Genomic DNA, 27,894 nt, shown 5'->3' with positions numbered 1-27,894 from the left:
TGCTCCTATTGAGATCCCTGGAAGCAACAATCTTCCATACAATTACCATTTTATTTCTCCCATACAGAGTATTTCAATAAACCTCAATCAAAGCCATCATAGGCCAAACGTTCTGAAAGACTAGAATCATAGAACCATAGGGTTAGAAGGGACCGCAAGGGTCGTCTAGTCTACCTCCCTGCCAAGATGCAGAATTTGTTGTGTCTAAATCATCCAAAACTGATGGCTATCAAGCCTCCTTTTGAAAGCCTCCAGTGAAGGACCTTCCATGACCTCTGTAGGCAGTCTGTTCCATTGTTCTACTATTTTTATAGTTAGGAAGTTTTTCCTGAGATTTAATCAGGAAGATAAAATCCAGTGCGGAATAAGTGCACTTAAACTGCATATCCACATTTATAGTGAATGCACGTACAGATGGGTAACTGAGCATACAAACTGACAGGTGGTACCTACATACATAGGAAAATTGTGCTAGGTATTTGTGCAAATGGGAGTGCATGAGCAAGAATGTATTGTTTTGCATATGCAGGAGAGGGAAAATAAAGAGGTAAGGGACTAAATTTTAAAGAAGAGAACCATTTATAAACCTAATTAAGAAAAGGTTTGTTATTAGTTATACTGCAGTAACACTCAGAGGCCTGAAACAGGATCAGGGTCCCATAGTGCTAGGGGCAATACAAACACATAGGAAGCCAGAAGCAAACATTTTTACAATGAAGTCCATGGTTGCAAGTTAGGGTCACTGTCAAGATTAACTGGTGGCTTCCATTATAGGGAAATAACTTTTAAGGAAGAACAGCAGGATAGGGGAAACACATATTTGCCCAAACAGTTATGTGTCCAGTGGAGGAAAGGGCTATATTTCTTCCCGATAAATGTATTCTGACACATAAAAAAATTAAGCTAATGGAAGTTATCTGCATTGACATCCCTTCATGCTCCAAAATGCATTTTCTGTTCAAAGTACTGGAGTAAATCAAAAGAAATACCTACATCCTTATTGCCCAGGTACATTACAAACATATTTGAAGTCTGTTGCAAGCTCTCTTTTCTTGGCAGAGGTCTTTGAAGAAAAAAAGAAAGGGAAGTATAGCCTCTCAAATCCTCAAGATCACTTGGAGGTCGAACCTCTACCCCAGAACGACCATTGAACCTCATGGGAATAGCAACCTACCAAGAAAAACAAATACAATAGGTTAAACATTTCTACCTTTAAATTAAAAAAGGCATCACCTCCCTAACAACACTGGTTTGTGTCTGTGCTAAGTGACCTATGACTAACAGCCTAGGTGGCCATAATGTACCCACTTAGACATGGATTGTCACAACACTGCAAGATCTGACTCTAAGCCAACACAATTATACACAAGTGTAGGTACTACTCTGCTATTACTAATACTTAGTACTTACGCAGCACTTTATATCTTCAGACATTAACTATTCAGTCCCCACAACACCTTTGTATTTTAATTATTATTCCCATTTTGCCGCCGAGGCGACAAAGAGTCCAGGTCAAATGGAGCTGTCGGTGCTCAACACCTCTGAAAACCAGGCCTCTTATTCAGATGCCTACACATGGATACAAATGCCTCACTTTAGACATTTGAGTTGAAATTTTGACCTCAATGCTTTGCTCAAGCCCCAGAACTCAGGCCCTTTGCTCAGTCCCTTAGCTTCACTGCCTGTCAGGTACTGTAACATGTAGCTAATAAAGATATACAATACCAGTATTCTTGCGAAGTTCTCTCTAGGCCTAGACCTGAGCAAAATCTTTCAGTGTGGACCACATCTTAATGGAGAGTGTCTCATGGACACTTGCCCTGTTACTTTTGATCACTTCATCCCGTGGCAATCAACGGAAAAATTATACTATGATAGTAATGTATATTTTGCTGCCTTTTAGTGCAATATAGCAGTTAGAAACAAACATCAGCAGCACTACGTGATCTGCCAGCTCTCTGTGGATTGCCAGTGAATCACAGACCAGTTTGAGAACCTCTGTTCTGATCAGTAGTGACTGGCTTCGAAGAGCAGCATCCAGCCCTCCTCCGCTGGAGAGATGGTCACCACAAAAAGGAGCCTTTGAAAGGAGAGGGAATACCAAAATGGGAATTGTAGGGACGATCTTGGTTAGGGGAGGGATCGTGGAGTGGGACAGAAGGAAAGGTATACTATACTGTTGTATCTATTTTATTCTGGTGCCCACCACCACAGTATCTAAAGTGCTCACTAAAACTAGTGGTTTGATTTTTATGTAGTATCCTTCACACATATTATAACAAAATATTTTTCAGAGGGGATTGAAAGCATCTTTGTGTACAAAAATCCCTAATGTCAAGCAATCACGGACATTTTTGTGACAGACCTTGTTTGCAGCATCTCTGGCCTGCTGAATGAGCTCTCTTATGCGGTTTACATTCTCAGATATGTTGCCTATTGGCATCAGCTGTTGGTTGATGCTCTCAATCTTGTTAAACAGGTCCGGGAGCTTGCTTGTTAATTTCTTTACTGTTATTGTGATGAGAGAAAAAAATTATTGGAGGACTGGAAAGGAGGAGAGATACACTTGCCAAAAATGCCAACTCTGATAGTCTTATCATAAGTCTCACAATACTTGGTGTTTCCTTAAAATCCCTGCTCCTGGAAAAAACAGATTACATGAGAATCTCAGCTTTCATTTTTTAAAAAAACCTAAGTTTTTAACCCTCATGGTTGTGGAGAAAAGCCTGAAAATGCGACACAAGTGCCTAAAGGCTTAAAAGCCAAATAAAAAGAACTCCAAATTTATTATTTTTTTTAAAATCTCATGATTTTTGGATACTAGGGGTTGGCCAAATTTGCTATACATACAGTTGGCTATTGTAATTCTCTTTTCACATACACTCATGTAAATCAGGAGTAGCTCCATTGATGCCAGCAGTTACACTGGAGTAAAACACTTGTAAATAAGCAGAACATCTGGTCTATTATGTTTCAAACAATGCAGTTGGGCATACATAAAATACACCATCCAGAAACTCACAATGTTTTTCATTGTTATGGTTTAATTATCCCCGTTCTCATACCACTATTGTTTTAAAAAATCACCTCCATTCAAAGCCACCGTTCTCTTATTATTATTACATCAATAACATGGGGTTAATTTCACAGACTCTATTTTATTTTATTCCATCAGACTCAAATTCTACAGAGCTAAAAACAAATTCAGCATATAAGTTCCTTGGGGCAATGACTATGCTTCTTATGTTTGTACAGCAGCTTGCACTCAGTGGGTACCACCAGAAACAAATAATCATCATTATCATCACTATGTCTACCTGGTTACTCCGACAGAAATTTGAGAGGCGTTAAACAGCACACACTAGCAAACAGCAAGCACAGCACCCACCTGAATTGTTTGCTTCCGTCAAAGCCTTATTCAAGTCAGCACTCTGATTGCTTCTGTAGGTGCCCTTTATTTTTTCCACGTCGGCTTTAATGGGGTTCAGTTCATCCAGTACGTTAGCAGTGATATCATTAGCATTTTTGACCATGTTCTTTGCACTGGTAATGACGCTGTCTATGTCATCTAAAACACACAGAAGTCTAGGTAAATACTTTGAACAATGGCAGAATAACACAAAGTAGATGTGCTAAGTAAATGACTGACCTCTGTTTATCCCATTGAGATCATTTTGAAAAGAATCAAGGTCCGTCCGCACCCTGTTCCTCTTCCCTTCCACAATACCCAGCCTCTGCTTTATATCTTCAAGAGTTGGATTAATATCTGCAAAAACAGGGTACTATGAATCAGCCTGGTAGGTGTTATACAAAGGTGCCTCGGCCATCTGGTGGAATGGCGGCAGCAGCACTCTGCACTGTCACATGAGCATTGGGCACATACCTTTCCCATCCCTGTTAAAAAACGTAGGTAGTAATATAGATAGTAACCAGGGGTGAAGATACCCAATCTGCCCCTTCGAGTAGGAAAAAATGAGCGATTAAGGCAGCTTAAGAGAAGGGCACAGATTTGGGGGATACATTATTGTGCATATCCAATACATTATGATTATCTATTATATATATGAGGCTCAAATAAAAATACAGTGTCCCAAGATGATTATGACTAGCAATAATACTGCCACATTGTGGGAATGGGTTTTATGGGGTGAGGTCAAAAGGTAGTATCCTTGCTTAGTAGACAGCCACACTCACAAGGGGTGGTTTGCTTCTAGTTGCTCCTGGCAACTCACTCAACTCTCATTAGAGGCTCCAAGTAGCTGAATGTGCACAGCAATGCCATGTCCCAGGACCTTCAGCCACCATGGTAAATGTAGTGATGGTAGCTAGCAAAGATAACTGCTAATGAAGGGCACTTCTGGCTTGTCTATAAATCTTGTAGAAACATCTGATAAGACCAAGTGCCTAGCAAACGGGGAGGAAGTGATAATAGTACTGATCTATAAAAAAGGAAATGAGTGAATGCAAGAACTCAGAAGAATCAGCTATTGAGTGTGCCAGGAAAAGCATGTATCGAGACGTTGCAGAGGAGAATGAAGAGGTATGTGGAAGTGGCACTTGCAGATTTAGAACAGGATGAAGTACAATATATCAGCTATTTGTGATAACACAGATACAGAGAAGTACATAGAACACAACTGAACCTGTTACAACAACTTCATAGATTTCAAACAGGATAGCATTTGGCAGAAAGGATTGAGGCAAGTTATGAGACTATGGCATCCCTAAGATATTCGTCAAGCTGATGGAAAGCATCTACAGCAAGTTGATGAGTGCAGTGAGAGCAGACAAGAAACAGATGGAATGATTCAGGACTACAACAGGAATGAGACAAGGATGCATGCAATATCCAGTTTTGTTCTACGTGGTACTGAAAGCTGTAGCTCTGAGAGATGCAACAGGAGGAGTCACATTATGGGGAAGGACAGTGCATAATTTTAGATTTTCACATGATATTAACCTCACAGCATTGACCAAGGAGGATTTTGCAGAGAATAACTCAAGAGACAAAGTATTAGAACAAGGCGAAAAAACTGCATACCTTGGAAGACTAGTAATGAAGAATGGGAATTGTGAAGACGACATAAAAAAAAGAACCACTACTGCATTCAGAAAACTGCAAGATCTGGAAGGGTAAAGACAGTCTGATAAAAACAAAACCCAGCACATATGGGACAACTGTTGTGTCGATACTGCTGTACAGATTGGAGTGTGAGAGTATGAGGAAAGCCAATGAATGCAAGATTTGACTGCAGAAATGAACTTGCTGAGGGAAATACAGCATTTCAAGACTGCCGAAAATAAAAAAATGAAGAGATAAGAAAATGGCAAGGGCAAGATACATTGGATAGATGTGGTGAAGAATGACATAGACCAAAAAGGTTTAAAGATGAACAAAGCTCTGAAGCTGGTACAAGATAGAAAGTGGTGGAAGGACTTCATCCGGCCCCTTTGAAGCTGTTGAGATGATGGATGGGAATCAAAGAAGAGAAGAAGCCATGAAAGAAGGGAATGGAAAATAGGATGAAATATTATACTATGATCTATATACTGAAAGATTGCATGCCTGTGTATCTGCTGGGCCACCTGCAATGAAAGTATGTGTGAACGTGTGTGTGTGGACCACTGATCTCTATAGGATGGAACATCAGAACTGCTCAAGTGTGTGTGACCATGTCACCATCTGCAGAGGTGGGGAAACTATGGCCCGCAGGCCACATTTGGCCCGCAGGACCCTCCTGCCCAGCCCCTGAGCTCCTGACCCGGGAGGCTTGCCCCTCGCCCCTCCCCTGCTGTTCCCCCTCCCCCACAGCCTCAGCTCACAGCACCGCCAGCATAATGCTCTGGGCAGTGGGGCTCTTGCAGAGCCGTGGCCTGACTCAGTGCTCTATGCTGCGCAGTGTCATGGCTGGCTCTAGCCAGGCGGTGCGGCTGCCTGTCCAAGTGCTCTGGGTGGCACGGCTGTAGTGCTGCCAGCCACCGGTGCTCTAGGCAGCACAGTAAGGGGGCTGGGAGCAGGGAGGGTTGGATAGAGGGCAGGGGAGTTCGGGGTGGTGGTCAGGGGCTGGGATGTGAATAGGGGTTGGGGTGGTCAGAGGGCGGGGAACAGGGGGGTTGAAATGGGGCAGTGGTCCTGGGGAGGCTGTCAGGGGTTGAGAAGCAGGGAGGGTCAGCTAGGGGGCAGATGCCGGGCCTCTCCTAGCAGTTTAGGGAGGCATAGCCTCCCCTAACCGGCCCTCCATACAATTTCAGAAACCCGATGTTGTCCTCAGGCCAAAAAGTTTGCTCACCCCTGCTCTACTGGCTGAACTCCAGAAAGGGTAAATACTCTACTAAGCATGCACTATTATGAATGTTTCCCAGGTTACTGCTAGCACAGAATATATTTATGGATCAAAATAACAGCGCAGAAAGCCTACCTTTACTTTTTATTAACAGACCTGTGAATATTGTGCAATTTAAACTATTCAGGGAATTGGCAAACAGAAGTGCACGGCATAATCCCACAGGCATGTGTGTGAAACGTAGGATACTTGATAAAACAAAGGGTCAAAAAGCAAGTAAAATACATGGATCCCGTTCCAGTTAAAGTTGCTGAGATGCGTTACTGCAGAATCAGATGTTACATTATAATGGCAAGAAATGGAGACATCCTCCCACTGCCTCTCCCAAGGGCAGAGTAGCTTCTGCTTCCATAAGAACCCCACTGACACCGGCTGGTGAGGGAATTAATCAGTGCATTCCCTCGCCTCCCAGACCACACCCTTCCTTAGTTAATGCTGCCCACATTTAGGGGTGCACAGGCCTCCTGGAGCCCCTCTGCAGTGGCTTTTCCAGTGAAAGTGCCAGGTGAATTTAACTCATACTTTACGTCCCAATCTAAAGGATTAAAAAAACCCAAACTTCTGCACACACCCATAATAATACAAGTAGGTGCATGCTTATAGATCAGTGGCACTGGTCAGTGGATTACATCTATTATGTATAGCCCTTTTGAGTGACTAGTCCCAAATCTTGCCTTTTTTTCCTGTTTGAATACTTTAAATGTAGGTGTTTTAACCAGATCAAAATGTTCCTACTGTATTAGGATTCTGTTCTTGGAGATGATGCTGAACCTTTCTGAGACATTCAGACTACACTAAGCAATACACTAGATAGTCTTTGCAATTTGCATGCTTCTCTCTCTTTGACAATCACATCTGCTGCAGAGACTAAAGCCTGTCTTTAAAATACACTAATACCTAGTTCTTGTAGAGTGCTGATCATGAGATTCCAAAGCACTTTACAAAGGAGGTCAGGATCACTATCTACAGAATCTTGCTGTAGAAGAGAATTGTAGAGGAGGGGGCAATGGCAGAATTTGGCATCCCACAGTGCAGACCATAACTGAGTTGAAGAATCCACTCCTCACCCTCTTGCAGAAGGAACTTCTAAACCATAGTATCATGTTCCATTATAAAAGGTGAGAATGGAGCTACCCTCTCCTGCTTACAGTTAAGTGTGTGTTACAGTGCTTTGCTAAATCAGAACCATAAACAGTGACTTTTAAATGAGAATTTCTCATACTGTACCAAAATTCCTGTTATCATCTTGCTTTTTACAGTACCTTGTAATGTCTTTTGTGACATTTGTGCTTGATTTAATAGATTGCTGCTTTCAGTGTTCAGTCTCTTGGCTTTTCCTGATAGGTCTTCCCTCTCCACAGTCTGGTGATAAAGCATGGTACTGTAAGACTAGTTTTATAATTGAACTCAAAGCAGAAAAACAAATCAGAAGGAATAAAAATTAATAATCTAATCTAGTTAAAAAAATAAAAGGAATAAATGTTTCCAACAAAAAGAAGACACCCCCTACCTTCACAGTTAGTGCTACTGGTGAAGCCCTGAGTATAACACAGCCCTTTGTCCTTAAAAGCAATGTTTGTTCTTAGCGGAAAACTGTGTCTTCTGTCATCTTCTTGTTAACAGTCTATGGACCAATATTCAGACATTGGTAGCACCCAAATTGTGACCCATAATGCACATGCAAACCAATATCTGAATATGCGGAACAGTAATTGTGCATGCAAAAGGATAATTTCTACATGCAAATATACCTCTTCTATGCATGGGTTTAACTTCAGTGCCCAGCTAATTATAAAGATCACCTGTTTGTAACAAAATTACCATCGTTTGACAAAATAATGCTCTTACCAGTAAAGCTGAATCAGCTGCATTTACAGCTTTGTTGGCTGCGTCCTCAGCTGCGTTGACGGCATTAATAATATTTTCATAGGCAGTAGCAGCTTCCATGGCACAGTTCACCAACTCATCATTGCTGGCGTTTCTCTTAATTCTGTGGAAAATAGGGTGAAAAATACAACCATGGGCAAAAACTGCAGGCTAAAAAAAGAATGACTTATTTTAAACAGCATTTAATTTAAATATTTGCTACTTAATGCTGATGAAGAAAATGCAAATATTTTACAACAAAAACGGTGGTTGTAACAACAGCAAATAGTATTTTCACATAAAGTGCCAGTTCTGGTGTCCAGTAACGCTGCTTTACACTAGTCTGGTGCTGCAAAGCAGCATTTAAGCGAAAAGGCTTTCTGGTAATTCCAATGGGACAGTTCAACACGGCCAGCTCTGTGCCACCCCATCACAGCCCCCGTGTAAGGGCACCGGTTAGAAAGCTGCAACCTCCAGTTAATCCTCCGCCGCCGGAACAGCCCTTGGGGGGCCACGGACAGCCTCGCATAAGACAGTCACTTCAGGGCTGCTCTATCTTGCACTGGGAAGCAGTCAAGCAGCCCTGGAATCAGGGAAACATAAGAGACAAAAACCTGTGTGCTCAATTCACCTGTGCAGTGCCAGGTATCCAAGACTGCCTGGCTGATATTTACGACAATACTGTTTTGCTAACTGAACAAGCTGCATGGACAACTGGAAGTTTTCAAAAAAAGAATCTGGATCGCCAGACATAACAAATCCAGCATCTTGGCAGGGAGTTAGACAAGATGATCCTTGCAGTCCCTTCTAACCCTATGACTCTATGATTCTGTGTTCTATGATTCTAACTAGCCACAATCTCACAATTAATTTTTAAGCAAAGTCATTTCCATCCAGATGGCATGTTATGGAGGTTACTTTATCTTTTGAGAGTTTTCTTGTTAGCATTAGGGCTAGGTGGAAGTTATTTGCAAAGAAACAAAATAGAATTCTGCCCTTTTCTGCTTCTTTAATATATATACAGAAGGTCTCAAAAACTTTATCTATCTAAAGGATCTCTCCCTTTCCTATCTATACTTTACCTTAGAAATATCAAGTATATCAAGTGTTTTGCCCTGACTTTCCTGGAGGATGTGTTGGAGCACCAGAAAATTAGTATGAACTTTTACTGTGAGCAAATAAAGGGACAGAGGTGAAGATTCTTCCACAAAGAAATAACTTTTCTCCCAATAGTATGTCAGGCATTGGAGTTAAATCGATATCAATAAAATGAAGCAAAAGGAAAAAAGGTATTTGAAAAAGTTTGCCTAAAAATGGCTAAAATTTCCTTCCTTTCTCAATATTCAGGTTTATAGATTCATAGATTCATAGACTCTAGGACTGGAAGGGACCTCGAGAGGTCATCGAGTCCAGTCCCCTGCCCTCATGGCAGGACCAAATACTGTCTAGACCATCCCTGATAGACATTTGACTCCCTTGATGCTCATGATCATTCCATTATTATTTATTTGTATTGTGGTGATAGCCCAAGATCCAATCACAATCACGCCTGAATTGTGCCAAACTTAAGTTCCCTGAAAGAGTCTTTCAGGAAAAACAGACTAAGACTTAAGACTTAAATGCCTAAGACAAAAAGCAAGCAGAAAAAAAAGAAAACTTTACACACCACAAAGCAGCAAAAGGAGGGACAAACCCATTTTTTTCTGTCTTTACATGTCACCTTAAAGGAAAGTGAAATTATGCACAGTACGTTACAAAATTGTACATCATGTACTTGAACTATTCATTTACAGAAATTAGAACATACTCAGCCAGTTGTCTTGCCAGGTCTTGCAAAAACTTGGCATGCTCCTCTGCCCTCACCACCAGTGGCTCTTTGCTGGCTGATAAGGAAAGGTTCTTCAGTTTTTCATTCAAGTCCTTCCTTGCTCCATCCAGTTTAGCAGCTAGATTTTCATATTCCTGGGGTTTTATAAACAGAAATCTTATTTTTATTTGCACATATTACAAAGTGTCTGATAGGCAGCACTTCGCCCTTAGTCCTGCTAGTGAAGTAATCCCCATTTCCTTGCACAGCTGTGTAGAAGAAGGGAAAAAAGAAAACCCCTTTTCACAGACTGCAGTTCATCAATCACATTATAATCTATCCCATTATATTTTTACTTCAATTAGAATGATGTAAGTTTTTACTCAGTATTTTTTTAATTTAAAATGTCACACATTCTGATTAACTATACCTCTTTGCTCTTCTGCAGTAATCCAAGTATGCTGTTAGTCTGAGACAAGGAAGATTGGGCAGAGTTGAGATGACCCAAGACATTGTTCTGTTGTTTATTCATCACTTCAATTTGTTTCTAAGGAAAATTAGAGGGTTGGAAAGCATGTGATCAGTTCAGCAATTAGGGGTGAGGGAAAAATCAAATGATCACCTAGCCAAGCTAGTTAGCAGCAGCATTTCCAAAGCTCTCACTGCTGTATTATCTAGGTGTCTTTTGGGGATCTAAAGACTTACTGATATTCAAAGGTATTTGGGGACATTTATATTAGCACAGCCCAGTTTGTCAAGCCGAGCGAAGAGCCGACTGGAGCTTTGTTTGCCTATCAGTGTATAGATACAGCTAGAGAAGCTCTAATCAACTTCTCACACTGCCTTGAAGCATAGACATCCTGGGCCTCTCTCCTCTCAACCCTGGAGGATATAAAAACAAGAAACCCAATAGTGACCTAGTCCCCCTCTCCCAAACCTTCTGAAAGACTGAAACCATCTCCAGAGTTGGACTCTCTCTTTGGGTCTTACCAGTGATGGAAAGGGAAGGCTTTCCAGCTTGCCCTCTCTGGACAGCTCTCAGGGGAGAATGAATGAAAATGCTTGGTTCCAGCATCTCCTGCTCAGTGGAGGGATCACTGGGGAAAAGAGTCCTATAGCAGCAAGTACAATGGCCCTGGGGTTGTGGCAGGACAATGCGTATCATAATCACAGTCACATGGTATTTGTATCCAAGTGTGTGCAAGTCATTCCAATAGTATGGTCTGCAATCAACCCATCTGTCCCTCTATCTATCATATCAAATTTAATCTTATCACAAATACACAAACATTTCAACTGGTGGCAGAGGCAAAGGCAGAAATGGATTAATGATCTGCGCAGATACATCCATCGTTTAAGATAGTCTGTAAATATTTTTAGCTGTATTTTTAGAAGTGATGCCCTACACTGACATGTAATATACTGAACAATTGTAATGTACAGTTGACAGTAGTGATTCTACTGTCCAAGAAGTGCTAACAAAGTAGCTGAAAACTTAGCTTTTATAAACAATGCACTGTACTTTGAATCAGAAACACTATTTGTTTAAGAGAATACAGGCTAATATAGTATTGTCATAAACAGATAGCTAAGGGTTAATGTCTCTTTCACCTGAAGCACCTGACCAGAGGACCAATCAGAAAACCGGATTTTTTCAACTCTGGGTGGAGGGAAGTTTGTGTCTGAGTCTTTTGTCTGTCTGCCTGCTTTCTCTGAGCTTTGGAGAAGTAGTTTCTACTTTCTAGTCTTCTGTTTCTAAGTGTAAGGACAAAGAGATCAGATAGTAAGTTCTATGGTTTCTTTTCTTTGGTATTTGCATGAATATAAGTGCTGGAGTGCTTTGATTTGTATTCTTTTTGAATAAGGCTGTTTATTCAATATTCTTTTAAGCAATCGACCCTGTATTTTATCACCTTAATACAGAGAGACCATTTGTATGTATTTTTCCTTTCTTTTTTATATAAAGCTTTCTTTTAAGACCTGTTGAAGTTTTCTTTACTGGGAAATTTCAGGGAAATTGAGTCTGTACTCACCAGGGAATTGGTGGGAGGAAGAAATCGGGGAGATCTGTGTGTTGGATTTGCTAGCCTGATTTTGCATTCCCTCTGGGGGAATAGGAAAGTGCTTTTGGTTTCCAGGACTGGGAACGGAGAGGGGGAGTCACTCTGTTTGGATTCACAGAGCTTGTGTCTGTGTATCTCTCCAGGAGCACCTGGAGGGGGGAAGGGAAAAAGGATTATTTCCCTTGGTTGTGAGACTCAAGGGATTTGGGTCTTGGGGTCCCCAGGGAAGGTTTTTCGGGGGACCAGAGTGCCCCAAAACACTCTAATTTTTTGGGTGGTGGCAGCAGGTACCAGGTCCAAGCTGGTAACTAAGCTTGGAGGTTTTCATGCTAACCCCCATATTTTGGACGCTAAGGTCCAAATCTGGGACTAAGGTTATGACAAGTATGCTTACATTCCTTGCATTAATTCCATGTCCGACCAGTTCTGTTTATTCATTATAACACCTACAAGAGTTCGGGGACTTATTAAATATGTGAAAAGTCTAACTTAAGTTTTGCTGCATTAGGCATCATCACAAACAGTGCTGCAGCATTTCTGATGAGGCATAATGGTAAGCAGCGCTTATTTATCAATAATTAATAACTAGCACTATTGAGTAATTTTCATCCATAGATATCAAAGCAGGTTAACAACAGTGGCTAAGGATCATTATTCCCATTTTACAGGGCAATGGAGACTCAGAAAGTTAAGAGACAAGCTAAGAACCATACATCAAGACAGTGGCAGGGTCAGGAACTGAGCCTAGAGCACCTGACTCTTTGTCCTGCGCTCAGTTTACTACACTCACAGAAGACAAAATGAATAATTACAGCTGAAGACAGAAATACTCGGAGCAGAGAGTATCCAGATTCTCATTTATACTAAATCCCTCTACACCACTTTGGTTGTATGAAGGGGCCTTTAAGTGGGAGTTAAGTGGAAACAGCTTTAAGTAGGACAGTTGAGACCTCTCTGCACTGCCAGAGATGTGGAAAGAGACATTTGTGCAAATGGGAATCAAGCTCAGAATGAATAGAATTTGGCTTTACAAAAAGGCCAAAAGTAAGACAGAAATATTTCCTCCCATCTAATAAGTCCAGATTTTTTTTAGTTCTATTACCTTAATGTCTTCCAAGAGCACTCCATTATCTTTGTTTAAGTTTTCAGCCTGCTTCGTTTGGCCAGTTGCTTCATTTAGAGCTTCACGAAGGTCATTGAGTTTGGATTCATATTTGTTTAATGAATCTCTTATAGTTTTAACAACTTCATGATTTTCTTGCTGGTGCTTTTGTAGCTCATTCCTAACACGCTCCAGCACTGCAAGATTAGAATTGAAAAAGATTCACAGAAGCAGAAAAAAATTAACTTTACCCTGTGGGGTTCTGCCTTTAGGATTAAATAGCCCAGGCTTGTGAGATGCTGAGCATCCTTAACAAATGTAGTTTCAGTGTGTGTCATGGGCATCTCATCCCATCAGTGATAAATGTGTTGCTTTTGGGATCCAGAATACTATGGATAATTTAACATGACAAATCAGCTCTAAACAAAATATGGCTGAAGGTGAACTTTTGGAAATACTAAATTTAAAGGAAACAACATTAATCCAATCCAGCTTCATCACTAAACAAGGCCAGGGCGAAACTGAGTAAAGCCACCAGATCCAAAAGTGCAAAAAGTCTAAATCTATATTTAAGTAATGCTGAAGTTGTGCCACAAACTAGGGCTTTACAATCTACTCTACCCCCAGTGATAGATATGACTGACTCCTATGTAGCACTCAGAGAACATTGTCATGGTTAACTCAAGCAGCAGGCCAAATTCTCGCCCTAAAGTGTATCCATGATACAATGTAACCAGGAGCTCAGCAGGGCACCTCAGCAGCCACTTGGTTCCAATCCTGGAGAGAAAACCCCTCCAAAGGAGGCCACCTCTACCTTTCTTCTCCATTGCATCTCCTTCCCAGCAGAGGAGTGTGTGACCCTGCCTTCCCACCTGTTAATTAGAGCAACCTGATGAATGGGCAATCAAGGGAGAATGGGTTTTCCCTTATGTCCCAGTAGAGATGGCAGGAGGTAGGGCGGGACGTATTCTCACCCAGCAGCATGATATATGGGATCTTCTGGGCCACACACAACTCAGAAATAGAGCCGTCAGCCATGGAGAGAATGGATCGGTTAGGCCACAGCAGGGTCGCCCAGAGGATTCAGGGGGCCTGGGGCAAAGCAATTTCGGGGGCCCCTTCCATAAAAAACAGTTGCAATACTATAGAATGCTATATTCTCGTGGGGGACCCTGCGGGGCCCGGGGCTAATTGCCTCACTTGCCTCCCCCTCTGGGCGGCCCTGGGCCAAAGACTTCCTACCATGGCAGAGGGAAATATCGTCCTCTATTACACAATTTTTGTCTACAACCTTAGATATGTATGTGCAGCATGCTCTGCTCAGATGCATGACATTGTGTACGCCAGTCAAATAGATTCCATGGAAATCATTTATGCACAGTTTGCGCAGTCAATGACATAAGGAATCTTGCTGAGCCCTACCTCACTCAAAGCCTGATCCAGCATCCACTGAAGGCTATGGGAGACTTTCCATTGATTTCAATGGGGGTTGAATTTGGTTTTACTGCACACATAAAAAAGTTGCCAAAAATACATATGATATTACGTTGGATTACACTATTTCAGAAATTATAGACCATATCATAACATGGAAGCACACAGAGAAGACACAAGACTGGGGTGTAGCCTTAACTTTTGTACTTCTTGACCCCTGAGTGCTCAAATATACTGCTTTAATAGTTTCTTAATGTAGATTTTTTTATGGACTATTTACACACACCTTATTATTGTATATAATTTATGTTTTCACTGTTTCTGTGCTTTATAATTAGCTAGTGGATAGATGAATATAGGACTTTCTCATTTAGATTCATTTAGAGATCAAATAATGCATTAGAAAGCACACATCAGGACACTATTTCGATTTTTCCCCAGTTTAACTTCTTTGATGATTACATTAAGCATTCTTAACCTCCTTCAGTATCACTATGTTCACTTGAACAAAAGCAGATGACTGAAATACACTGCAAAGGTGCAATCAGATGCTGAAATTCCATATCACTCCCTGAGCGTCATCATTTGTAGTCTCTTATGTTTCAGACATAAGATTTGAACATTTTAAACTAAGCAGAATAATGAGCTAAGACCTCAAGAAGAACCTCCCTTACAGAGTTGAGCTTCTCTTCTCTCCTTCTCTGCATCTATTTGCAGTTGTACGAAGTTGCGTTTCTGCATCTCTCTCATCATCTGTTCTGCTTCGGCTAGTTCCTTGGTAGCATCTCCCAGGGGCAATCTGTTGCCTTCTCCATTGGTGCCAGCTATCTGTTCCATGAGCACTAAAAAAAGGAAATACCACATTTAAACAGAGTAGATACTTAGATTTACACAAGGGAGACAAATTCCAGAACAGCTCTTGTTTTTAAGCACATAAAGTCCAATCTTGCCTTCGTTTACTGAGGGCTTCTCTACACAGACACTTTGTCTGTGGCAAGCTGGAGTGTAAATCTACCCTCACCTAGCCTGACATGAACTAAGTTTCTGTGTATACCCAGCTGTACTTTGAAATGAGAGTAGATTAAAGCATACTAAGGAACTTTTAGTGAGACAAAACACACTTTAGGTTAATTGCATTAAACTGAAATTTATCAACAGTAATGCCACTGAAGCTAGTTGAATTGCACCAGGTTTGAAGTATGCCCATTGTGTCTAACTTTTTATTTTATAAAGTTGAATTCTGAAATCTTCTCCAATTTCAGAAGTTAATTAAAAATATTGTATGTATGGCAATGAGATTTTGTAAAATAAAACATCACATAACAGTAGAAATCACCCTTACCCTGAATATTGATGATGACAATTTGTATTTTTGAAACTAAATCTTTTCCTTTTTGATTAGTCTGACTAAAATTATTAAATAATGTCTCGGCTTTCCTGTAATTCATTTCAACCTAACAAGAGGGGGAAAACAGACAATTAGTGATAGCACAGAGCAGACAAATTAATATTTTGTTATAAAAAGAGACGACTATTTTTACTTTGTTTTAATGTCACCTTTTCTTGTAGCGCATTTACATCCTGATTAAGATTGATCAAGTCTGCCTCCAGCTCATCTGCTTTTGAGCCCTGATTCAGAACAGCTGAACGGTAACTGTTCAACAAGATCTGAAAATAAAGAAAAAACGTGTACACAACTGAACCAAATCTACCACCTAGAGATAGTATAGAACTAGAGCACAAGGACTGTATTTCTTCTAAAAAGTTAAAATATATTGGGCCAGATCACCATCTGGAATAAAGATCAAGATTGCTTCATTAATTTCACAGGTGACCAATTTACACCAGCTGGTCCGTTGAATCCAATGTATTCCACCAGCAATGAGGGGATCTCAATTGAAGACAATTCACTGGGTGAGCGGTGCAGAATATAAACTGCGTGAAAGTTGCAGGACTGCAGAAGGGTCTGGATGGCATAGCCCACAAAGTGAATCGGGATGGCCTAGGAGGAGGAGGGGCCACTGATTTTTTTAAGGATCCTACCTGGACCTCAGAGCAGCCCTCCCACAGTGTAACCCCCAGAGAAAAGTAGCAGTGTATTGTGGAGTTAGCAGTTTGTCTGTGTTTGCTTGCACTTCATGTTGACACAAACTGACATGAAATTCTAGTGTTCAGATGCTAGTCTACACATCAGCTGAAATCTATTCCTTAAAGCTTTTTTTTTTTGTTGAAGGTCACTTACTTTTAACTCCTTGGTGTGTGTTTCCAAATGCCTCATCTGTCCCAGCGTGTGGGTGCTTGCATTGACGTTTTGCAGCTGAGACTTAATCAACTGAAGCTCGTCACCCATTGTGCTCAAATCTTTCAGCAAAGTAATTACACAACTATCACAAGCTGAAAGGGAAATACCACAAGCAAAGGAAAACAATAAGAATCATTGCTATTTTGTGCAGAGAACATTTCAGTTGTCACAGTGAATGGAATGGAAGCCCTATGATACTCTGTCACCAGGCGCTACATGCATGACAAATGCAACAGCAAAGGTCACAGTACTGAAAGTGACTAAATCCAGAAATAAGGATGCCCATCGGACTCTCTTCTTGTCTGGCATTTTCACCCTGCAACATTTTCCCCCATCTCTAAATGCTTAGCTGATTCTTGTTTGAACTGATTCATGGTTACTGCCATTATTGTTGCCTTTTCTAGTTTGTCTTCTTTCAAACAATCATCAGTCCACCATGTTATTACCTACCATCGCAATCTTCATCGGGATCCACATCTTTTGGGTCTTGATTTAAGCATTCTGAAATCAGATACATATAATCAGTAACTAAGACATTGTTATTAAGATTTTGTTATATTAATTTTTGTCTTTGTAAAAAATAATTTTATACTTTGCACTCCCAGGCCATTAAAATGTGAGGGCAGACTCTGCAAATCTGTTTTTCAAGGATAAATAATTTGCATGTTATAGGAGCCGAAGAGCCAGATTCATTCAACTGGTGTAGAGCATTGTGCAGCGTGCCCAGTTATGGAAAGATTGCCAGTGTGTGTGTGGGTTGTGGTGGCACAAGGCTCCTTCAGTCTCAATTGCACCAGGGGGCTTGCAGGCAAAGTGGGCCGTGCTGCTGAGAAAAGGGACATGGCCAGAAAGGTAAGAGATGTTCTGATTCAGCTCCCTCTGGTGGGGCTCCTATGAAGCACTCTAGAGAATTTAAAGCTGCTCTTCTTCAACTCTGCCCTACCTTGGGGGTGATTCCCCCAGCAATTTGCAAATTCCTGTGCTACAGAGAGGTGAATCTGCACATATCATATACTTTAAAATGAGAAGTTTTCAATAATCTTTACTAAGACTGTCAGAATAAAGATCCTCTAAACTTGGTATGCTATCAATGCTGGGAAAAGAGTAAAATAGAAATCATTCACTCTTGATGCTGATTTTTAGCCACAGAATTCACCTGACCTTTGTGGATCTATGCTGAAAAGCAACTCGGTGAGAATGGCATTGTAGGGTGCCATGTTTATCATTTCATCACTAATTTCTATTAAAAATGTGCTAACACTTCAAAAATAAATATATATATTTTATCTAATCATTAGATCTGCAAACTCAACCTAGGATTTGAGGGTCAAGGGTGTGCACAGGCATGCTTGCAGATGTTACCCAGAAAACCATTTTGTTGATGATTCACAGGTAGGAAGAGAATCCAATTCACCATCTCTTAGCTAAACTGGCTCTTCAATGCTTAATGGGTGTGAAACGTGATAAGAAAATATGACACAAATATCTATGTATATACACACACAGGGAAAAGATCTGTGGTGTAAGATGATATCATTTTTACCTGTTAACTTTTAAGAGTAGAACCAGGTTATAAACCCTATTTCAGGAAAGCAGCATGCTTAAATGTTTTCCTAACATGAAGCTTAGTAATCTCTAAAATTGCAAGGCAGCTGTACTTTTATAACACAGCTGGTCACTTACATCTTGAAGTTTTACCCAATGAAAATAATTCAGGTATTTTCTCCTGGTTGGCATGGGGATACGGTAGAGTTTGTACCTATGCCCTCAATATGCCAGTGCTGGACCTCATGTGAAATTAAAGGGATTTAAAAGTATCCAGGATGCCTCTTCATTATTTCCCTTTTTCTTCTCCACAAAAAAACATGGAGCGCAACTAAGTTTACATAGTAAAATACAGGCAATAAATGAGACAAAGGTTCTTTAAGGTGATCACTAATGGTTTACTGTGAGGTGCTAATGCCATCAATTTCTGTTGAAATCTAAGGGAATTGAGGGCACCCTATACCTTGAAGGAGGCACTTAGGACTGGGCTCCCTGCTGCCAAGAGTCAATGACAACTTTCTATGTGTCAAACTACAATGTTAAAGTTTGACCAAAACTATTATGAGATCCTTCTGCTGATAATAGCAGCATGGAACAGACTAGGATCATAGCCTGGAACTTCAGAATACTTTCAGGAACTGCATGGCTCTACCTTCTCCTTCATCATTTGCATCTTAAGATCACTGGCAAGTTCAACTGATTGCTAATGGACACTTCACCAATATCAGAGGGGAGACAGGAGTCACAAGGGAGCTACTGCAAGAGAAAGATTGCATTTATTCTGAATACAGACACACTTGCACTCCTGCTAGTGTATCATCCAGCCACCACTAGAGATATTCCAAGCAATCTCCAAGAAGTGAAAAATAATTATGACTTTTATTACAGTCTCTGGCCCAACTACAGTAGTCAAAAAAAATAATTAAAAAAAGATGAAATTAAAGAGTTTTACAGCAAAGTACAGAATGTCATTCACATAATAACCTGCCAAAACACGCTGTGTTGCTGATCACAGGGGATTTTAATGCCAATGTGGAGAAAGAGGTGGCTGATTAGAATATAACGGCAGAGAGAAACTGAAAACAAACTGACTCACTGAATTCTGCTCTAAGAATTAACTTGTCCTCGGAAACTCTTACTTTGGAATGAGAGCTGGAAAAAGGATAAACGCTCTTCAGATCAGCGCCATCAAAAATATAAGCCTAATAAAGTGGTATTACTGTAATGACAAAATGGAAAACGAGCATTAGCTAACAAAAAATTCTACCAGGTGCCAACAGCAACTCAGATTACCAGCTGTTTCTGTAATGACTTAGACCAAAACCAACAGATAAAACAGTCATCTCAGCCACTCAGATAACAACCTGGAGAGAAGCAAAGAGTGGGAAAATCAGTAGTCACTGGTTTTGACTGGTTTGAAACATTGCTAAAAATGTGAGAAGGAAAAGTTGCTTTTGAGAGAAAATGAAGTGTGAGTTCATTGATATCAGAGAGAAATCAATGAGGAATGAAAATAAGGTAGAATCAAAGATCTCATCAAGAACAAAGCCCTACTTTCTATGAACAGGTACCAGTGTCCCAAAGGACAGAAGTAAATAAGCTTAAAGAAGGGTTGGAGGGCATAAGATCAAATCCTTTATTCCACAATGGTAATGGATAAAGCAAACATCATACACAGATGTGGTAAAATGTTCAAAAACACCTAGGCAATTTAGGACCCTGAGTCCCATTTTCAAGGTCCTTAGGGAGCTGAAACTTAAATCTCGTTGACCTTCAGACACAGACCCCCAAAAGCCAGATTTACAAAGGTAGAGCCCTGCATGGATACAAATTTATATCCACGGATATAAATTGGTATCCGTGGAACCGCAGGGCTCTCTGGGAACCGCAGCTGCAAAAGGAGCAGAATGTGGGGCCACCACTCCCAGAAATCAGTGCACCACACCGGCAGCTCCTCTGGCGTGGCTGTACCATCCCCAAACAGGGGATGCAGACAGCTGTGTGGAAGGGACAGGGGACAGGGCTGGGGACAGCACAGCTGCACCAGAGGAGCTGCCGGCATAGGGCGCTGTCTCCTGGGAGTGGTGGCCTCACATTCTGTTCCTTTCGCCTCTTCGGTTCCCGGGAGAGCCCCATGGCTCTGCGGATACCGATTTATATCTGCGGATATCCGCATCCGAGGGTATAAATGTGTATTTGCTCAGGGCTCCATAGATAGATGCCTAGTGCGACATACAAAAATGCCCAAAAAATGAGCTAGGGGCCTAATTGACTTTCAAATACCTAAATACCTTTGTAAATCTATCCTTTAGCAGCTTGTGTCTCATTCAGAGTCAGGATCTTAAATCTCACTAAGTGTCAAAGTCACTTGAATATGGGATTTAGTCACTTTTGAAAATTTTACCCATTATCTGTCTGAAAAATATTGACTTTCAGTAGCATGTGCTGCGAAGTTCACAACCACAATACTAGAAATGGAGTTTCCTTTGTCTGTGGCCATATTGTGCTCTTTTTCATGTCCAGAAAGCAAACACGTGAGGAACAAATGTCCAGGGACAAGTAAGTCCCACCCCTAAGATGTCTTTTGAAGGTTCTTTGTTCAATTTGTATTTCTTTTCTGTGTATTTCTGTCTTATTTAGGGCCAGGTTTTCCTCTCAGCTATACTAGTGAAACTCCACTTAAGGTAGCAGGGATGTCTTCAGCACAGTTACATCAGTGTAGCTGACACTGGAAGATTTGGCCCTCACTTTACCTCTTCGTTAGTTCACTTATAACTCAAAAGTACTAAACTAGACTGCACATTGTTTTAAAAAAACCAGCCTATTTCCTGAAAGAGACAGACCCCTAAGACACTAGCGGAAGTTGTGTTTGTGTATCTCAGGGCACAATTTGCAACATGTATGTGTCATAAACAGATAGCTAAGGGTTAGTGTTCTTTTACCTGTAAAGGGGTAACACCGGTAACCTGAAACACCTGACCAGAGGACCAATCAGGAAACAAGACTTTTTCAAATCTGGGTGGAGGGAAGTTTGTGTGTGAGTTCTTTGTTCTTTGTCTTGTGTCTGACCCTCTCAGCTCTGAGAGTGATCTTTCTGTCTCCTGGCTTTCTAATCTTCTGTTTCCAAGTCATAAGTACAAAGATAGGAAGACCATAGGTTTATATTGTTTTCTTTTGTATTTACATGTGTGTAGTTGCTGGAATGTTTTGAATTGTATTCTTTTTGGATAAGGCTGGTTATTCATTTTTTTCTTTTAAGCAAATGACCCTGTATTTGTCACCTTAATACAGAGAGACCATTTTTATGTCCTTTTCTTTCTTTTTATATAAAGCTTTCTTTTTAAGACCTGTTGGAGTTTTTCTTTAGTGGGGACTCCAGGGAATTGAGTCTGCAGCTCACCAGGGAATTGGTGGGAGGAAGAAGTCAGGGGGAAAATCTCTTTGTGTTAGATTTACTAAGCCTGACTTTGCATACCCTCTGGCTGAAGGGGGAAGTACTTGTGTTTCCAGGACTGGAAACTGGGAGGGTGGAGTCCCTCTGTTTAGATTCACGGAGCTTGCTTCTGTGTATCTCTCCAGGAACCCAGGGAGGGAACACCTGGAAGGGAGAAGGGGGGGGGGAATGGTTTATTCCCCTTTGTTGTAAGACTCAAGGAATTTGGGTCTTTGGGGTCCCCAGGGAAGGTTTTTGGGGGGACCAGAGTGCCCCAAAACACTCTAATATTTTGGGTGATGGCAGCTTTACCAGGTCCAAGCTGGTAACTAAGCTTGGAGGTTTTCATGCTAACACTCATATTTTGGACGCTAAGGTCCAAATCTGGGAAATATGTTATGACATGGTGTGCAGCGTTGTGGGATAGATAGAATCCAGAAGCCAGTAGGAATATTATATTTTCCTTTTCTCTGCTAGGGGCTTTTAAGCAGAGAGAAACAGTTTGGTTTTAAAAGGAACCAGAGAGAATTTTTTTTTCTGCTCTCTCTCGCAGTTTTTGGCTTGCATATTAAGCAAGGAACTATTAAGGGTCTTTTGTTAAACATAGCACTCCCATTAGGAGTCAAGTACCAGCACAATACACATGCAAATAAAGTGGTTTTTCTGGTTTACTTTACATTTAAAAGATTAGCTAGAGGAAGAAAGGGAAAAAGGCACTGTTGCTAGGCAGACCCCAGGAGGCAACAGAGCCAGCAGTTCAGACAATTAACACCAGAGGGCACCCCAACACAAGAAAACAGGAACCAGAATGTCACGAAAACCAGAAGCTGTACAGCTGGAAGCAATGGAAAAACAGATAGAACTGCTCAGAACACAAATGGCCAGAGATGAGGCAACTCACAAACAAGAGATGGAAAGGCTACAAAAAGAACAAGATGCCAAATATGCAGCCCACCACAGGAAACAAGAAGAAGAAGAGGCAGCCTACCGAAGACAGATAGAACTCCAGAGGGAGACCCACCGACAGGCCATGGAATTAGAAAAGGCTAAGCAACATACCCCAGCCAATCCTAACAACCCTTCGCCAATTATGGTTCTACATCCCAAGAAATTTCCCACCTACAAGGCAGGTGATGACACTGAGGCCTTCTTAGAAAATTTTGAAAGAGCCTGCCTTGGGTACAGAGTCCCTGAAGACCAGTACATTGTAGAATTGAGGCCACAGCTCAGTGGACCTTTAGCAGAGGTGGCAGCTGAAATGCCTAAGGAGAAAATGAACGACTATAAACTTTTTCAAACCAAGGCCAGATACAGAATGGGGATAACCCCGGATCATGCCCGTCGGCGTTTCAGAACTCAAAAGTGGAAACCAGATGTGTCATTTCCCAAACACGCCTACTACGTTGCAAAAAATTATGAGGCCTGGATATCAGGAAACAATGTTAAATCCTTGGAAGAACTGCACCTCCTCATACAAATGGAGCAGTTCTTGGATGGTGTTCCTGAGGACATAACACGGTACATACAAGATGGAAAACCCAAAAATCTCACCGAGGCGGGGGAGATTGGAGCCAGATGGATGGAAGTGGCAGAAAGCAAGAAAGCTACTGTCAAGGGGAACGAATACCCCAGAGGAACCACCGACCATAAACCCTACAACCGAGGACAACCAAAGACCCCACCTACAACCCAAGGAAAGCCACAGACACACTATTCTTCCACCTCACCAGTCTCCAGTAACCCACCTCGACCCAGTGACTAGTCAGCTGGAAGATGCTTTAAGTGTAATGAACTGGGACATATCAAGGCCAACTGCCCCAAGAACGCCAACTGAGTGCAGTTCATTACACCACCTTCACAACAAAGATACCCAGGCCCAGATGCCTCTCAAATACCCTTGGAGCGAAGGGAAATTTTGAGAGTGGGCGGAAAGAAGGTTACTGCGTGGAGAGACACTGGGGCACAAGTGTCAGCTATCCACCAGTCCTTCGTAGACCCCAAATTCATCAACCCAAAGGCCCAAGTGACAATTTACCCATTCATGTCACAAGCTGTAGACTTGCCTACAGCTGAACTGCCTGTCCAGTACAAAGGCTGGTCAGGAATGTGGACTTTTGCAGTCTATGAAAATTATTCCATCCCCATGCTACTGGGGGAAGACTTGGCCAACCAGGTGAAGCGGGCCAAGAGAGTGGGAATGGTTACACGCAGCCAAACCAGGCAAGCTTCCAGACCCATTCCTGTTCCTGAGCCGTCCACAGACGCCCCATCTGTGTTACCAGAGACCCAGACAGAGGTAGTGGATCTAGATTCCATGCCAACAACTGAAACAGCCACAGCACCTCCAGTCCCAGGCCCAGAACTGGAACAGCAACCAGCACCAGCAATTGCAACCACATCTTCTAACTCAACGCCAGAGGGCGCCAGCGAGCCAGAACTGGCAGAAGCAACAGACAGCCATACCCAAAAGGCTCAGCCAGAGCCTGAAATACGCTCAGGTGCAGCAGCGGAGAGCGGTTCACCAGCAACAGAAACAACCCCATCACCTACATCGCTTCCAGAGGGACCAAGCCCAAGTCCACAGTCTGAGGAAGAACTGGTGACCCCAACCTCAAGGGAACAGTTCCAGACTGAGCAGGAAGCAGATGACAGCCTTCAGAAAGCTTGGGTGGCGGCACGGAGCACCCCACCGCCTCTCAGCTCTTCTAATCGATCCCGGTTTGTTATAGACCAAGGACTTTTATACAAGGAGATTCTTTCTGGTGGACACCGGGAAGAATGGCAGCCGCAAAAACAGTTGGTGGTTCCAACTAAGTACCGGGGGAAGCTCTTAAGCTTAGCCCATGATCATCCCAGTGGCCATGCTGGGGTGAACAGAACCAAGGACCGGTTGGGGAAGTCCTTCCACTGGGAGGGGATGGGCAAGGAAGTTGCCAAGTATGTCCGGTCTTGTGAGGTATGCCAAAGAGCGGGAAAACCCCAAGGCCAGGTCAAGGCCCCTCTCCAGCCACTCCCCATAATTGAGGTCCCATTTCAGCGAGTAGCTGTGGATATTCTGGGTCCTTTCCCAAAAAAGACACCCAGAGGAAAGCAGTACGTACTGACTTTCGTGGACTTTGCTACCCGATGGCCGGAAGCTGTAGCTCTAGGCAACACCAGGGCTAACACTGTGTGCCTGGCCCTAACAGACATTTTTGCCAGGGTAGGTTGGCTTCCGAGATCCTTACAGATTCAGGATCTAATTTCCTGGCAGGGACCATGCAAAAACTGTGGGAAACTCATGGGGTGAACCACTTGGTTGCCACCCCGTACCACCATCAAACCAATGGCCTGGTGGAAAGGTTTAATGGAACTTTGGGGGCCATGATACGTAAATTTGTCAGCGAACACTCCAATAATTGAGACCTAGTGTTGCAGCAGTTGCTGTTTGCCTACAACGCTGTGCCACATCCCAGTTTAGGGTTTTCACCATTTGAACTTGTGTATGGCCACGAGGTTAAGGGGCCATTACAGCTGGTGAAACAGCAATGGGAGGGGTTTACGCCTTCTCCAGGAACTAACATTCTGGACTTTGTAAGCAACCTACAAAGCACCCTCCGACACTCTTTAGCCCTTGCTAAAGAAAACCTAAAGGATGCTCAGGAAGAGCAAAAGGCCTGGTATGACAAACATACCAGAGAGCGTTCCTTCAAGGTAGGAGACCGGGTTATGGTCTTGAAGGCGCAACAGGCCCATAAGATGGAAGCATCATGGGAAGGGCCATTCACGGTCCAAGAGCGCCTGGGAACTGTGAACTACCTCATAGCATTTCCCAATTCCTCACTAAAGCCCAGAGTGTACCATGTTAATTCTCTCAAGCCTTTCTATTCCAGAAACTTACAGGTTTGTCAGTTTACAGTCCAGGGAGATGATGCTGAGTGGCCTGACGGTGTCTACTACGAAGGGAAAAAAGACAGTGGCGTGGAAGAGGTGAACCTCTCAACCACCCTGGAACGTCTGCAGCGGCGACAAATCAAGGAGCTGTGCACTAGCTTCACCCCATTGTTCTCAGCCACCCCAGGACGGACTGAACGGGCATACCACGCCATTGACACAGGTAATGCTCACCCAATTAGAACCCCACCCTACCGGGTGTCTCCTCATGCCCAAGCTGCTATAGAACGGGAGATCCAGAACATGCTACAGATGGGTATAATCCGCTCATCTACCAGTGCATGGGCATCTCCAGTGGTTCTGGTACCCAAACCAGATGGGGAAATACGCTTTTGCGTGGACTACCGTAAGCTAAATGCGGTAACTCGTCCGGACAACTATCCAATGCCACGCACCGATGAGCTATTGGAGAAGTTAGGACGTGCCCAGTTCATCTCTACAATAGACTTAACCAAAGGGTACTGGTAAGTACCGCTAGATGAACCTGCCAAGGAAAGGTCAGCATTCATCACCCATATGGGGGTGTATGAATTTTATGTCCTTCCTTTCGGGCTTCGAAATGCACCCGCCACCTTCCAGAGGCTGGTAGATGGTCTACTAGCAGGACTGGGAGAATATGCAGTTGCCTACCTCGATGATGTGGCCATTTTTTCAGACTCCTGGCCCGAACACCTACTACACCTGGAAAAGGTCTTTGAGCGCATCAGGCAGGCCGGATTAACTGTTAAGGCCAAAAAGTGTCTAATAGGCCAAAACAGAGTGACTTACCTGGGGCACCAGGTGGGTCGAGGAACCATAAACCCCCTACAGGCCAAGGTGGATGCTATCCAAAAGTGGCCTGTCCCAAAGTCAAAGAAACAGGTCCAATCCTTCTTAGGCTTGGCCGGGTACTACAGGCAATTTGTACCACACTACAGCCAAATCGCTGCCCCACTGATCGACCTGACCAAAAAGACCCAGCCAAATGCAGTTAAGTGGACTGATGAGTGTCAAAAGGCCTTTACCTAACTTAAGGCAACGCTCATGTCTGACCCTGTGCTCAGGGCCCCGGACTTTGACAAGCCATTCCTAGTAACCACGGATGCATCTGAGCGTGGTATAGGAGCAGTTCTCATGCAGGAAGGACCGGATCACAACTTCCATCCTGTCGTGTTTCTCAGCAAGAAACTGTCTGACAGAGAAAGCCACTGGTCAGTCAGTGAAAAGGAATGCTACGCCATTGTGTACGTCCTGGAAAAGCTACGCCCATATGTTTGGGGACGGCGGTTCCAGCTACAAACTGACCATGCTGCGCTAAAGTGGCTTCATACTGCCAAGGGGAACAACAAGAAACTTCTTCGTTGGAGTTTAGCTCTCCAAGATTTTGATTTTCAGTACATCTCAGGAGCTTCTAACAAAGTAGCTGATGCACTCTCCCGTGAGAGTTTCCCAGAATCCAGTAGTTAAAAAGTGTTTTTAAAATGTAAAAGTCTGTTAGTTATATACTTAGTGGTATATGTAAAGGTGCATGTGTTGTATTAATCTGTTTATTTTAAAGTTCTAGGAGGAAATCGCCGCCAGTGAGGTTCCCCACTGTCTGCAATTTGGGGGGCGTGTCATAAACAGATAGCTAAGGGTTAATGTTCTTTTACCTGTAAAGGGGTAACACCAGTAACCTGAAACACCTGACTAGAGGACCGATCAGGAAACAAGACTTTTTCAAATCTGGGTGGAGGGAAGTTTGTGTGTGAGTTCTTTGTTCTTTGTCTTGTGTCTGACCCTCTCGGCTCTGAGAGTGATCTTTCTGTCTCCTGGCTTTCTAATCTTCTGTTTCCAAGTTGTAAGTACAAAGATAGGAAGACCATAGGTTTATATTGTTTTCTTTTGTATTTACAGGGGTATAGTTGCTGGAATGTGTTAAATTGTATTCATTTTGGATAAGGCTGTTTATTCATTTTTTTTCTTTTAAGCAAATGACCCTGTATTTGTCACCTTAATACAGAGAGACCATTTCTATGTCCTTTTCTTTCTTTTTATATAAAGCTTTCTTTTTAAGACCTGTTGGAGTTTTTCTTTAGTGGGGACT

The 27,894-nt window shown here is 42.4% G+C and overlaps 1 protein-coding gene across 1 annotated transcript in view; it reads right to left on the bottom strand.

Annotated features, from left to right (window-relative positions):
* LAMA3 (laminin subunit alpha 3) overlaps positions 1-27,894 on the bottom strand; it is a 198,997-nt gene that overhangs the window by 29,360 nt on the left and 141,743 nt on the right. Inside the window, exons 46-59 of the mRNA XM_050939774.1 lie at positions 17,369-17,419; positions 16,859-17,010; positions 16,174-16,284; positions 15,959-16,070; positions 15,291-15,458; positions 13,183-13,379; positions 10,448-10,564; positions 10,018-10,172; positions 8,193-8,334; positions 7,607-7,706; positions 3,650-3,766; positions 3,389-3,568; positions 2,366-2,508; positions 994-1,170 (exon numbers count right to left, since the gene is read on the bottom strand). Coding sequence (XP_050795731.1) covers positions 994-1,170; positions 2,366-2,508; positions 3,389-3,568; positions 3,650-3,766; positions 7,607-7,706; positions 8,193-8,334; positions 10,018-10,172; positions 10,448-10,564; positions 13,183-13,379; positions 15,291-15,458; positions 15,959-16,070; positions 16,174-16,284; positions 16,859-17,010; positions 17,369-17,419 — 1,922 coding nt within the window. The remainder of the gene's footprint in view (positions 1-993; positions 1,171-2,365; positions 2,509-3,388; positions 3,569-3,649; positions 3,767-7,606; positions 7,707-8,192; positions 8,335-10,017; positions 10,173-10,447; positions 10,565-13,182; positions 13,380-15,290; positions 15,459-15,958; positions 16,071-16,173; positions 16,285-16,858; positions 17,011-17,368; positions 17,420-27,894) is intronic.

Source organism: Gopherus flavomarginatus, chromosome 2 (genome assembly GCF_025201925.1).
Source record: "Gopherus flavomarginatus isolate rGopFla2 chromosome 2, rGopFla2.mat.asm, whole genome shotgun sequence".
NCBI lineage: Eukaryota > Metazoa > Chordata > Testudines > Testudinidae > Gopherus > Gopherus flavomarginatus.
The sequence above is the reverse complement of the archived record's forward strand: the minus strand, read 5'-3'. Positions and strand labels throughout refer to the sequence as shown.